General features: G+C 35.6%; 1 protein-coding gene across 1 annotated transcript; it reads left to right on the top strand.

The window, feature by feature from the left end:
- The first annotated feature begins 1,493 nt into the window (after positions 1–1,493).
- On the top strand, positions 1,494–9,716 carry LOC149261575 (ABC transporter G family member 35-like). The gene is made up of 23 exons (XM_089422376.1): positions 1,494–2,034; positions 2,148–2,357; positions 2,554–2,638; positions 2,737–2,896; positions 3,035–3,111; positions 3,251–3,304; positions 3,415–3,505; positions 3,633–3,934; positions 4,029–4,310; positions 4,445–4,761; positions 4,876–5,036; positions 5,232–5,335; positions 5,496–5,649; positions 5,754–5,891; positions 6,013–6,182; positions 6,294–6,626; positions 6,733–7,023; positions 7,110–7,193; positions 7,309–7,442; positions 7,580–7,807; positions 7,968–8,139; positions 8,589–8,843; positions 9,045–9,716. The coding sequence occupies exons 1-23, from the start codon at positions 1,664–1,666 to the stop codon at positions 9,312–9,314; spliced, it is 4,443 nt and encodes a 1,480-aa protein (XP_089278502.1). The 5' UTR covers positions 1,494–1,663; the 3' UTR covers positions 9,315–9,716.
- Positions 9,717–13,545: the final 3,829 nt, after the last annotated feature.

The following is a 13,545-nucleotide window of genomic DNA, read 5'->3' as shown; positions in this document are numbered from 1 at the left end:
TACAACTTTTTATAATTGTACTTTAACTTATCTCTTTATAATTTTAATTAGTTTTAATTAAATGCTAAGTGTAATTAGTTTTAGATGTAAAATTAAATTTCTCATCAAACCACATAAGATAAATTGAAAATATATAAAAAAATGTATTTTTTTCAATAAGTTCTCATACTTCACTTAAATAAGCCTATAAAGAAATAATTTGAATAGTTTTCTTTATCTCTCCATATATTTTTACCTTGTGATGTGGGCAAGGCTTTTTGCTAAAGAGTCTCTCAGGTTTTTGCTACTTTTGTTATTTCTGATAAAAAATCTGTAAAGGTCCTTCTGCATCCTAGAGAGGCAGGGAAGAACCCGCATATGAATAAATATAACATCCCTGTATTCTGAATTTTTTTTTATAATATAGTCCTTAAATTTACACATATACACACCCCGAGTAAAATCATTATGTTATTTTAACGTAGATAATATAAGACCTTTAACCTGAGTTGAACAACATTGCTGTTTCAGCAAGTCCACTATTTAATGAAATAGTCCAATAAATCAAAATGAAATTAATGATAACTCTAAAATCTCTGATTATGATTAGTGATTTAATGATTTTATTCTGTGGTTGATTCTGAAGAGTGATCGCAGTAAACTTTCTTTCAAATTGTAAAGAAGAGTTATTTAATAACTCTCATTACCAGAGATTGTGATTAATGATTTTATTCTGTGGTTGATTCTGAAGAGTAATCGCAGTAAACTTTCTCTCAAATTGCAAAGAAGAGTTATTTAATAACTCTCATTACCAGCGAAATTTTCGTTCTCCTTTTGTTGTATTAGGATTTTTAGGTGTGTTTGTGTGAAAAAAATAAAGATAGATGAATACTTGTGTTGTATTTTAATGGTTGTCATTGTTAGCGAAAATTTCACTCTACCATGATATTTGGATTCTCAGATGTCTTTGTAAGAGTGGATTAAAGATGGATACATAATTGTTTTTAGTAGCGAATTTTTCGCTCTCAGTATTATTGCATTTGGACCTTTGGATGTGTTTGTAAGAGTGAATTAAGATTGTGAGTTCATCGTCGTGTGATGAAGATGAGGCCACCCAATATGTCGCGTTTTTAATATTTTTCTCAAGTTTATTGTGGAATGTCCTTACCAGGGTCACGCTATTTCCTTTTCCTATATTTGTCGTCTCACATAGTTCCATCGTCGTGTGATGAAGATGAGGCCACCCAATATGTCTCGTTTTTAATATTTTTCCTTATTAGCCGCGAATTTTTCGCTCTCAGTATTGTTGCATTTGGACCTTTGGATGTGTTTGTAAGAGTGAATTAAGATTGTGAGTTCATCGTCGCGTGATGAAGATGAGGCCACCCAATATGTCTCGTTTGGAATGTCCTTATCAGGGTCACGCTATTTCCTTTTCCTATGTTTGTCGTCTCACATAGTTCCACTGAACTAGAAATGCTCGTTCAATTTCGACAGATACACCAGATACAGAGAGGGACAAACTTTTGCTACATATTCATGTCAGTGTTTTAGAGTCGCATGTCAAATTACAAATATGCTAGTTCGGAGGAGATGGTGTACAAATTGTGATTCTCAAGTTTCCTCTATTCAAGTTTAGATATCAGGAGGAGGATCTGCATTGCTAGTTTTAGAGAATTTGAACATGAATGGGGTGGAGAGAGTGCGGGACTCTGGGAAGAAGATGAGCAGAAATATGAGTAGGAGTATGAATGACAGCAGATCGAATTGGGGAGTTGAAGATATGTTCGCCAGATCACGCAGAGAAGGAATTGAAGATGACGAAGAAGCTCTCAGATGGGCAGCTCTGGAAAAGCTGCCAACCTATGATAGGTTGAGAACCAGTATCATGCAAACACTTGAGGACAATCATAATAAGATGGGCGTTGGCTACAGAGAGGTGGACGTTCGGAAGCTCAGCCTCACGGAAAGGCAGGCCTTCATTGATCGTATCTTTAATGTGGCAGATGAAGATAACGAGAAATTCTTGAAGAAGCTCAGGAATCGTATTGACAGGTGAGCTAATTTGTCTGTGTATTTCACACCCACAGAAAAATTGTTCCGAGATTCCAATTTCAATTCACAATCCAGAACTCACATAAATATTGTTTTGCCATTGTAATTTTCAGAGTTGGTATCCAGCTTCCAACTGTAGAAGTCCGATTTGAACACTTGACAGTCGATGCCGAGTGTTATGTTGGTAGCAGGGGCCTTCCTACACTATGGAATACTGCTAGAAACCTGGTGGAATACTTGATCGGCATGGTTGGACTGTCACTCACAAAGAAAGTAAATCTCACAATTCTGAAAGACGCAAGTGGAATCCTCAAACCATCTAGGTAAATTGGTTGGTCCTCTTCGCTTTTAGTCAAGTCACACTAATGTACCGAAGTTTTATGCAATTACTGTTAATTTATTTCAAATCTCCCTGGAATCGTCTTCTGGCCTGAGCTAGTAGGGGGGCCTACGGCCCTGAAAGGTCTTATCCGAAACATTGATGAATGCTTACACCATAATCTTTCACTGATAATGCAGAATGACTTTGTTGTTGGGCCCCCCTGGGTCTGGAAAGACAACATTGCTGCTAGCTTTGGCTGGAAAATTGGACCCTGGCTCGAAGGTTAAAGCCTTTTGCTATCCTGACTCAGCATTGTGGCATCCTATCTAGTGTTTCAGCAATAAAGAACGGTATTTACTAAACCATTCTTGAATGATCAGGTGACTGGAGAGATTACTTACAACGGGCATAGACTGGACGAGTTTGTTCCTCTCAAAACATCTGCTTACATAAGCCAGCGTGACTTACACGTCGCAGAAATGACAGTTAGAGAAACACTTGATTTCTCTACCAGATGTCAAGGTGTTGGTCATAGATTCGGTGGGCAATCTAACCAAATATCAAACCACCAGATTTACATTTCACTTAGTTTAGTTAATTAGTGCCCTGCATCACACTCTGAAGGAGTCTTTAAAGTGTATATGGAATCATATGTTTGTTGGCATATTCTTGATGCAGAGCTGCTTACCGAACTCACTAAAAGGGAAAAGGAAGCTGGGATTTTTCCAGAGGCAGACGTTGATCTATTCATGAAAGTAAGCTCGGTTGTTTATGGGCCACGTGCTTGCTTAGAGAAAAGCTTGACAGATTCTAATGTGTTGCGCAGGTTAGGGATGACTATGCATAATGATGTCAATTTGGCTCTTTGATTGTATGGTTGCTTGCTTCTTGCAGGCAACAGCAATGGAAGGTGTGAAGAGTAGCCTTCAGACCGACTATATTCTCAAGGTAAATGAATTTGGAGGCAAACCTAGCTGTAATTCAAAGCTTTAATAAATATTATAGGTAGCAGATGAAATGCTAAAATTCATTGCTGTACAATCCACGTGTCTAAACAGATGCTAGGCTTAGATGTTTGCGGAGATAGAATAGTTGGCAATGACATGCTGAGGGGAATCTCCGGTGGGCAAAAGAAACGTGTCACAACCGGTATGGTCGATAATCATATTGAAAATTCCTCTTCTCAAACTAGAGAGGTGTAATCCAAGTATAGATGTCATTGCTATGACTAAAATCAGTAGTTTTGTTATAATTCATAAAAATTTCCATTTTACAGGGGAGATGATCGTTGGACCTACAAATACTCTTTTCATGGATGAAATATCAACAGGGCTGGACAGTTCTACCACCTATCAGATAGTGAAAAGCCTGCATCAGTTCACCCATCTTATGGATGCCACAATCCTCATGTCCCTGTTGCAGCCTGCACCGGAGATATTTGAGCTCTTTGATGACATAATTCTCTTATCAGAGGGTCAGATTGTCTACCATGGACCTAGGCCCAATATCCTGGAATTTTTCAAAAGCTGTGGATTCAAATGTCCTGAAAGAAAGGGCACTGCAGATTTCTTACAAGAGGTACTTCAGACTTTAAAAAGTTCAAAACAACTTGGCTTTTCAATTCAATTGGAATATTATACTTCTATTTCCTCACCAACATTGACGGTTGCAGGTTACATCAAAGAATGATCAGGAGCAATACTGGGAAGACAAGAAGCAACCTTATCGCTACATAGCTGTCAAGGAATTTGCATTAAGATTCAAGCAGTTTCAAGCAGGTTTGCATTTGGAAAATGAGCTCTCTGTTCCCTATGATAGGAAGAGAGGTCACAGAGCAGCTTTGGTGTTCGATAGGAACCCTATGCCCAAAATGGAGATCTTCAAGACCTGCTTCGCAAAAGAATGGCTTCTAGTCAAGCGGAATTACATTATATACATCTTCAAGATAACACAGGTGAGTTCACACTGCACAGTCTAGAATTTGGCCTGATTTTAGATATATCATAGTTTATTTCAAAATATTAATCTTAGATGAGAACCAGCACTACAAAGATAAAGGATATCTAACAGGAACTATTTACTTTACAGATTACAGTTGGAGCCCTTTTTGCATCCACTGTATTCTTGAAGACTGAAATGAATCACAAGACCCAAAATGATGCAAATATATTCTTTGGAGCTCTTGTTTTCAGCCTCCTCGCCATGGTGTTCAATGGATTTGTAGAATTGGCCATGACAATCATGAGGCTTCCTGTGTTTTTCAAGCAACGGGATTTACTCTTCTATCCGGCATGGGCTTTCACTATTCCTACTTTTCTACTCCGAATTCCAATGTCATTATTGGAGGCTGGAGTTTGGGTAGTGACAACTTACTACACCATTGGGTTTGCCCCTGAAACTAGCAGGTACCATCAACGATTCTATCGTTTATCAGGATTGTCTCCATTCTTAGTAATAAAAGCTTAATATCTTCATTGCATTTGTTCCTTCTAGATGACCTCAATCTATCTACTCTGCAGGTTCTTTCGGCAATTTCTTATCTTTTTCCTAGTCAATCAGATGGCAATGTCCCTGTTCCGTCTTATGGCAGGAATTTGCAGAACAATGATATTAGCTAATACTGGAGGCTTTTTATCGCTTCTTCTCATTTTCATGCTTGGCGGATTCATTATCCCTAGAGGTTAGCATTTTAATTTCTTTCTAACTCACTCTCAAATACATAATAGTCCTGAGAAATCAAGACTAGAATCTAGAAAATATTATTTAACAAGTCAAGAAGGAATTTACTTGTCACTTTAATCATATGATAGGGTTCTAGGTTTTCAACAGTGAAGTATACGTTTACAGTAAGATTGACAATAGATTTCTGACGCAGAGGACATCCCAAAATGGTGGATATGGGGCTACTGGTGTTCCCCTTTGATGTATGCAGAGAATGCAATTTCTGTAAATGAGATGCTCGCCCCTAGATGGATCATGGTAAGGCTTGAACCTTTCAATGCATTAAGAACTCCACAAAAGATTGTGGAATAGATGGGAATAACCCAGCAAGAGTTTCCTTGGGGAAATGTTTTAATTATGAAAAGCTTTTCAAGTCTTATCAAAGTCACTCGTGTCATGGAACTGTGTTGGCCTTCAGAGTGCAGAGAAAGCCACAAATTTGGGTGTTTCCATGCTGGAGAGTCGTGGCATTTTTCCACAGACATATTGGTATTGGCTAGGAGCTGGTGCCTTGTTGGGATTTTCAGTACTCTTCAACGTGCTTTTTACCTTGTCTCTTGCATATCTAAATCGTGAGATTCTTCACTGCAGACACATATATCCCCTTCTCTTTCCATTCATATTTCTTTAACCAAATCTTGTCAAAAATGAATAATGTGGGATTCGTTGTCAATAGCTCTTGGGAAACATCAAGCTGTCATTTCCAAGGAATCTCTTGAAGAAATTCAAGACCAGGAGAATGGTACAGCACAAGGATACAATAGAAAGCCATCAAGATCAAGAAGAGGGTCTTCTGAAGATGACAATAATACTTGTAAGGCAACTGTTAACCTATTCTGGTGCAGAGTTTCTTGAACCAATTAAGGGGAGGAGATGGAACATGGACTCCATGATTTTGAGTGCTATAACAAATCCTTCATTGTTTGGTGTTACAGTTAAAATGCAGATCAGGAGAACGAGCAACCATTCAACTAGTTTTGAAAGCACCAATCAATTGGGTTTGGAGGCTGCAAAAGGAGTTGCTTGCAAGCGAGGAATGATTCTTCCATTTGAATCCTTAGCCATGTCTTTTGAAGACGTTAATTACTTCATTGATATGCCCCCTGTATGGATTTTGAACCCTGAGACTGGTCTATTATGTGAATCAGCTATTGCCACATTTTGTGGCTTCTGTTGCTTGAAGGGTTTTGCTGACAAGTTCTGAATTTTGCTACAGGAAATGAGGGAACAAGGAGTGACTGAAGGTAGACTAAAATTGCTCCAAGATGTTACTGGTGCATTCAGGCCCGGTGTTCTTACAGCATTGATGGGGGTCAGTGGCGCTGGTAAGACAACTCTCTTGGATGTCTTAGCTGGAAGAAAGACCGGAGGATACATTGAGGGTAATATCCGAATCTCTGGATTTCCCAAGAAGCAAGAAACCTTTGCTCGCATTTCAGGTTACTGTGAACAGAATGATATACATTCTCCTCAGGTCACTGTATGGGAATCCTTGTTATATTCAGCATTTCTCCGACTTCCAAAGGATGTTGACAAAGAAACCAAAATTGTAAGTCTACAACTATCATTTTTTCTGGTCTATCCTGCAATAGTGTTTTCTTTGACCTGGTATCAAATTGTCATGTTACTAACTTGCAAAACATTCTAATTTTTAGGCCTTTGTTGATGAGGTCATGGAACTAGTGGAATTAGTCAATTTAAGGGGTGCACTGGTAGGCCTGCCTGGTATATCTGGATTGTCTACTGAACAAAGGAAAAGGTTAACAATAGCTGTGGAGCTTGTTGCAAATCCTTCTATAATTTTCATGGATGAACCCACATCTGGTTTGGATGCTAGAGCAGCTGCAATTGTGATGCGAACTGTTCGTAATACAGTAAATACTGGAAGGACTGTTGTCTGTACCATTCATCAGCCTAGCATTGACATCTTTGAAGCTTTTGATGAGGTAAACCAAGGTTAGATTATAAGATAACTCAGTATCGTTTGTTTCAGAGATTGGTGTTGATTTCTGTCTTACCATGATGGGTTCAGCTATTGTTGATGAAAAATGGAGGGCAAGTCATTTTCTTCGGGCCACTAGGCCAGAATTCTCACAAGGTTGTTGAATACTTTGAGGTAAAAACTCGGCAGATTCTTGCAGTCAATAGTGAAGGAACAATTTTGAACAGAGCACTGCTAATTTAAAGGATAAATCTGAGTTAATTTTTTTTATCTGTCATGACAACTGCAGGCTATTCCAGGGGTGCCAAAGATCAAAGATAAATACAACCCAGCTACATGGATGTTGGAAGTTACATCTGCTGCTGCTGAACATGGTTTGGGGATAGACTTTGCACGGCATTACAAGAACTCTTCCCTTTATAAGTAAGCATTAAACTCATCAATATTTTCCCACTAGAATCCTTCTGCTTATAATAGCTAGCATTACAAGGAGTCTACAACATAAAAGATATCGGCTTCAAACTTGCATTCTAACAATCATCCTTTTTCCGGCAATAAAGGTGGAACAAGGAATTGGTGAAGGAGCTCAACACTCACTGTCCAGAAGCAAAGGATCTTTACTTTGCAGCCCAGTACTCACAATCATTCTTTGGACAGTTCAATTTGTGCTTCTGGAAGCAATGGTGGACTTACTGGCGAAGTCCTGATTATAACGCTGTTAGATTCATCTTCACATATATCTGTGCTATGGTCATTGGAACAATCTTTTGGAAGGCTGGAACAAAACGGTATGTACTTAAGATATAACTATTTGAGAAAGGTTACTGTTCAAAACATTTTGTTGTTTGGATTGACTAACCACAAAAATGTTTGATTCTCTTATTTTCTATGGTATGGACTCATCTTCTCTGCTACTAAGAAAGAGCTTGACTACATATATGATATCAGGGACAACAGCAATGATCTTTTTATTGTTGGAGGGGCCTTCTATGGAGCGGTTACATTCTTAGGGCTTAGCAACTGTTCAACTGTACAGCCTGTGGTTGCAGTAGAGAGAACTGTGTTCTACAGAGAAAGGGCTGCAGGACTATACTCTGCTTTGCCATATGCTCTGGCTCAGGTTAGTCCTATATCACTGTTTTATTTTATTCTCGACCCTTACTGTCGACATTCAAACTCTTTATGTTCAAAAGCTTGGCGAATAACGCAGAATATCGGTTTTATATCATTGTCAATTCAAAATCAATCTATGGGGTCCATATCCTTGGGTTAATATGCCAACATCTTCCCGATAGCTCGTATCAGGATAGCACGATGTTTCTAGATGATAAGGGTACTCTCCGGTATTGTGGATGAAACAATTCCGGGTCTGAGGTCTTGGTTGGGTTTGTGAAGGTCTTGAAAGGTCCTACCTCGCCTCCACAGTGTTAACATCATCACGCTGGATTCTGGCAACTATATGATTCTCCTTCCATTACTACGATTTTTGTCAATTTTTCATTCCTGTAATTAGGTAGACGGATTGGATTCCTATTTACATATGCAATCTCCGATGCATTTTTTTAACAGGTAGTGATTGAGCTTCCGTACATATTCGTCCAGACAGTTATGTACACTCTTATCGTTTACAGTATGGTCCATTTTGAGTGGACAACTACTAAGTTTGGCTGGTTCTTCTTCCTGAACTACTTCACATTTCTGTACTTCACCTATTATGGGATGATGACGGTCTCCATTACTTCAAACCAACAAGTTGCCTCAATAGTAGCTTCAGCTTTCTACTGCCTTTTCAATCTGTTTTCAGGGTTCTTCATTCCTAAACCGGTATGTAACCTACTTTGTCCTGTTTCTTTATACTAAACTTTATGTACCCATATAAGTAGGCCAGAATAGAATGTAAGTTTTTCTAAGTAACTCCATGCCTCCATGCTTATTAGGAACTCAGTGCTCATAGTATAACTTAATTTACTATAACTAATCCATCTTAATAATCAGCTTGTCATAATGGTTTCTGAATTGATGCAGCGAATCCCAAAGTGGTGGATATGGTATTATTGGATATGCCCGCTTTCCTGGACCATCTATGGCCTCATTGCCTCGCAATATGGGGACGTTACATACCCTCTGGAAGTATTGGGTGAGGGAACGAAACCACTGAATAAGTTCGTGGAGGATTACTTCGGTTACAGGCATGATTTCCTGGGTGCAGTAGCTGGAGCCCTAGTCGGATTCTCAGTTTTCTTTGCGTTTATCTTTGCTTTAGGCATCAAGGTATTTAACTTCCAACACAGGTAAAAGACAAGGCAGAGGAGCTGCAAAATACGAAAGTATTGGGTGAAGGAACGAAACCACTGAGTAAGTTCTTGGAGGATTACTTTGGATACGGCATGTTTTATTTGGTGCTGTAGCTGAAGCCCTGCTCGGATTCTATGCTTTCTTTGCATTTGACAATGGACATCGAGGCATCGAACTTCCAATACAGGTGAAAGAGATGGCAGAGGAGCTGCAAAATTCAGAGTTCTGCGATGCGGCCATCTGAGTTTTTCCGTTTGTTTCTTTGATATGGAAATCCTTGTAAAATCAATCCTTACGTATGCTAACGTTTTAGGACGTGGATGACAGATTTTTAAATATTCGAGAATTTTTAATGGATATTAGTATATTTCTCAAATATTTTGGAATATTTAAATGTGCCTCGTATTCACCCAGAAATATAAAAAAACAAAATGGCCTGGAGTATGCCGTAAAACTGCTTCTGCTTGGCTAAGAGCTCGTCTTCCTCGGATGTAAGGAAACAGTTTAACGGCCCAAGACCCAGAGGCATCTGGCAGGAGTGAGAGCCTGCTCCCTTACGGACCACCAACGAGTTATTAAATCGACATTCGCTAATAGCAGCCAGAGATGGTTGTCCTCACTGTTGGTTTGACACCTGAGTTTGATAGGTTTTGCCACCTTCGAAAAAAAAATATAAAAAACAAAAGTGTCCTTGACATTCACCTAGAAATATAAAAAAACCAAACATTCCCTTTTTTACGAGGGCGGCGATACAATTTTGGGCCAGAGTGCTAATTTTTGCTACTTAAATTTGGGTTTTTAAATGCAATTAACGTCTAAACAAAACTTAAAATTTTGTTATTTGACCTTTGCGAATTAAACAAGTTAAATCCATAATTTTTTAAAATATCTATTTTTTTTCAAGTAAAATTGAGTTGGAAAAATTAATTAAATAAAATTATTGCTTAATTATATTTTTTAAGTAAAATTGAGTTATAAAAATTAATTAAATGGAATTATTGCTTAATTTATATTATAGATTTGAAAGAACACTAACGAGGATTCATCCACCATTGATAAAATTAATTTCCCAAAATTATGTAAATGACATCCGAAAATAAATAAATTCTTATTATTTATTTAAAAACAAAAAACACATACATGCTAACCATGAGACTGAACGATGCCGTTGGTGTAGTGATTTACAATGCGGCTCTTAGTTAGAATTTTGAATTTTCACCATATCTCAGTTTACAATGTGGCTCTGAGTCGGAATCTTGAATTTTCACATTATCTCAATTATTTAAAAAAGTTATAGTGCTATCAGATTATTCTCATTGGGTGCAATACAGTGACAATGGAAACTCCAAGACTAAGATAATTTTTAAAAAAATTTACTTCTTTTTATTTTAAATTGTATTTCTCTTTACAATGAACTTGACAGAGATAATTATTCTTTACAATATTTGACATGAACATGACAAGATCATTAGCAGGCAGATATTGTGCTCTGCTTTTCATAAAGTAGTATAAAGAATTGATATTAGTAAACCATGATTATGTTTTTCAAAGCTTATGGAAAATTTTGATATTTATTTTTGCAATTTGGAAGTATTTATCTCTGTCTTTATATTTTGTGATATTAAAATTTTATTGTTGAACAAATTCATTTATATATATGTAAAAATATTTATTTTAAAGCTATAAATATTTTGATGTTTATAATTTATTATTATTATAATAATTGAAAAAATAAATTAACAAAATAAGAACTTGATAATGAGGAATAATTATTGTTCATTGTCTTGAAGATTTATAGAGTGTTAATGGTCATGTGGAATTTATTCATATCATAAAAGACGGCTAAGGAATATTTAAAACCAGTGATTGTATGATTTGACTGAAAAAATATGCTTAAATTCATCAAGATACTTAATATTTTGTTGGTGGAGTATTTGTAACAAATTTAACTTGCTTACAACTCAATCACAATAAAATGTGAAAAGGCATATACTTAAATTCATCAAGATACTTATTATTTTGTTGGTGAAGTATTTGTAACAAATTTAATCTACTTACAACTCAACCACAGTGAAATGTGAAAAGGCTAAAGATCTTTTGATGAGTACCTACAAATTTTCAGGAAAAACTTTATCAGTTATCCCTAACAAAGGCAAAAGGGAAAAGATCTAAGGGAAAAGGGAAAAGATCTGATTATATAGTCCAAAGTCTACATATTGTAGATAAAAACAACTATCGCAATTTAGATATGATATAATAAAGTATTTACAATTAGTTATCTCCTAGGTAAACCTCTGTCATATATATACAGTGGAATATCAAAGCAATAATTTAATAAGAATGGGAAGGAACCAATATGCACCAAATGTTAGATATGATATAATAAAGTATTTACAATTAGTTATCTCTTAGGTAAACCTCTATCATACATATAATATAATACAATGGAATATCGAAGCAGAAATTTAATAAGAATTGGAAGGAACCAATATGCACCAAATGTTAGCGACAAAGTGCACAAAAATACAACAAAAACTCCACAATAATTATTTCAAGGAAATAAGCTATGGACTCATTTTAAAATCTAGAAAAAAAGAAGCAATAATCATTGTTTTCATAGAGAAAGGATTTAAATCAATATATAATGCATAAATTATAAATATTCTCCTTGCTATTCAATGTAAAATACCAATAAAATTACATGCAATAATTTTATCACTCAGTCCAATAGTAATAAGCAAGCCAATCATTCTAATTCTAGAGGCAGAATTCATCAACAAATCTTTGGGTATCAAAGGCAATATAAAACATTAGAAGAGAAATTGTAGCCGAGTAAACTTTCACCGCACTTGAAAGGAAAAACAAGGGCATAACATTAAAATGAAACTTGGTTAAGAAAACAACGAATCCTTGAATTGATTGTGCATGGCCTAAATGAAAAGTCTCACTTGCAAAGGACAGGGAAAGAGAGGATGAATGAGGAGAAACAAAACCCAGTGATTAAATTATCACAAGAGACAAAATTGAAATCAACTAGAACCTAAAAATAATTTGAGTCTTACTATTGTTGAGCAGTTTGAACAATTTTCCGTGTGACCCATTAAGCTTTGTCATCTTTGTCGCAGATTGGTTTGGGAAAAACAAGTTAGAGTTTCCTGTATATTTTGAAAGTATAATGTTGAAGCTGCTAAGCATTCCCTCAATTGACATGTTGTAATTCAAATCAATAGGATAGTGAAAGAGGAGTTCACTTTACTTTTAACACCATGTTATTTCTCTCACTCAAATTGTAACATATCACATTTTTCTTCATCTATGCTCTTTCTCCATATATTATCCATATATTATGGACTTACGACATTTCCTTTGTAACATCTATGCAATTGCTAGTTTACTTTTAAATGAGGCATCTTTTGTTTTATACAAAATATTCAAATCTCCTTCTATACATTAAAAAATGATTGATAAAAAATTATTAAAATTACAATTTTCATGGTTTAAAATAGTCATTTCAATGATATATTATATTATTCTATGATTACCTTATATCCAAAGGAATCATCAAAACTCTAATTTGCATTGTTTAAAGTTGTCAGTGGAATGATATGAGTAGATTCCAAAATCTTAAATTTTCGTTAGACAAATGTTAAAATTGCATCAATATAATTTTTATGGTTGGATTTAAAATAAATTTTTATTACAAAATTTTCTAGAATAAAAACAATTTAATAGTCATTTATTCATGTCATCCTTTACAACATAACACATGTTATAGAGTGGTAGAGTTTTTTAATATAATTTTTTGTTTGGATTATGCAAATGGCTATAAAATACAATGCAAATATAAGTATATTGAACTCTAGCGACATTGAAGTAAAAGTTGGTGATGGTATAAGAATTTAAGATGGGAAATGGATGTCATTGAACTCATACATCTACTAAGGATGTATTATATTATGGTAATATAATTTCATAATTGAAAGTGATTGCATCTTGTAATTGAAGAACATGTTTGTGAGTAATTTTGAAATGTTATGATCACGTAATGTAAAATTAGAGAAATGAAGAAACTATGTAAGACCAGTTCGATGTTTTTAGTGTTCGAAATATATTAAATTGAAATTATTAGTTTTTGAATTCATTGTGTTAGGGTTATTATTGTTTTGATTTAAGATAAATTATGTATTATTATGGTAAGAAGAGAGATAGATCAAAAAACTATTAAGGTAAA

The sequence above is a fragment of the Pinus tabuliformis genome, chromosome 6 (assembly GCF_031772625.1).
Source record: "Pinus tabuliformis cultivar Carrire ecotype Pingquan chromosome 6, CPIR1, whole genome shotgun sequence".
NCBI classification, from domain to species: Eukaryota; Viridiplantae; Streptophyta; class Pinopsida; order Pinales; family Pinaceae; genus Pinus; species Pinus tabuliformis.
This window is presented reverse-complemented; position numbering and strand designations above follow the sequence as displayed.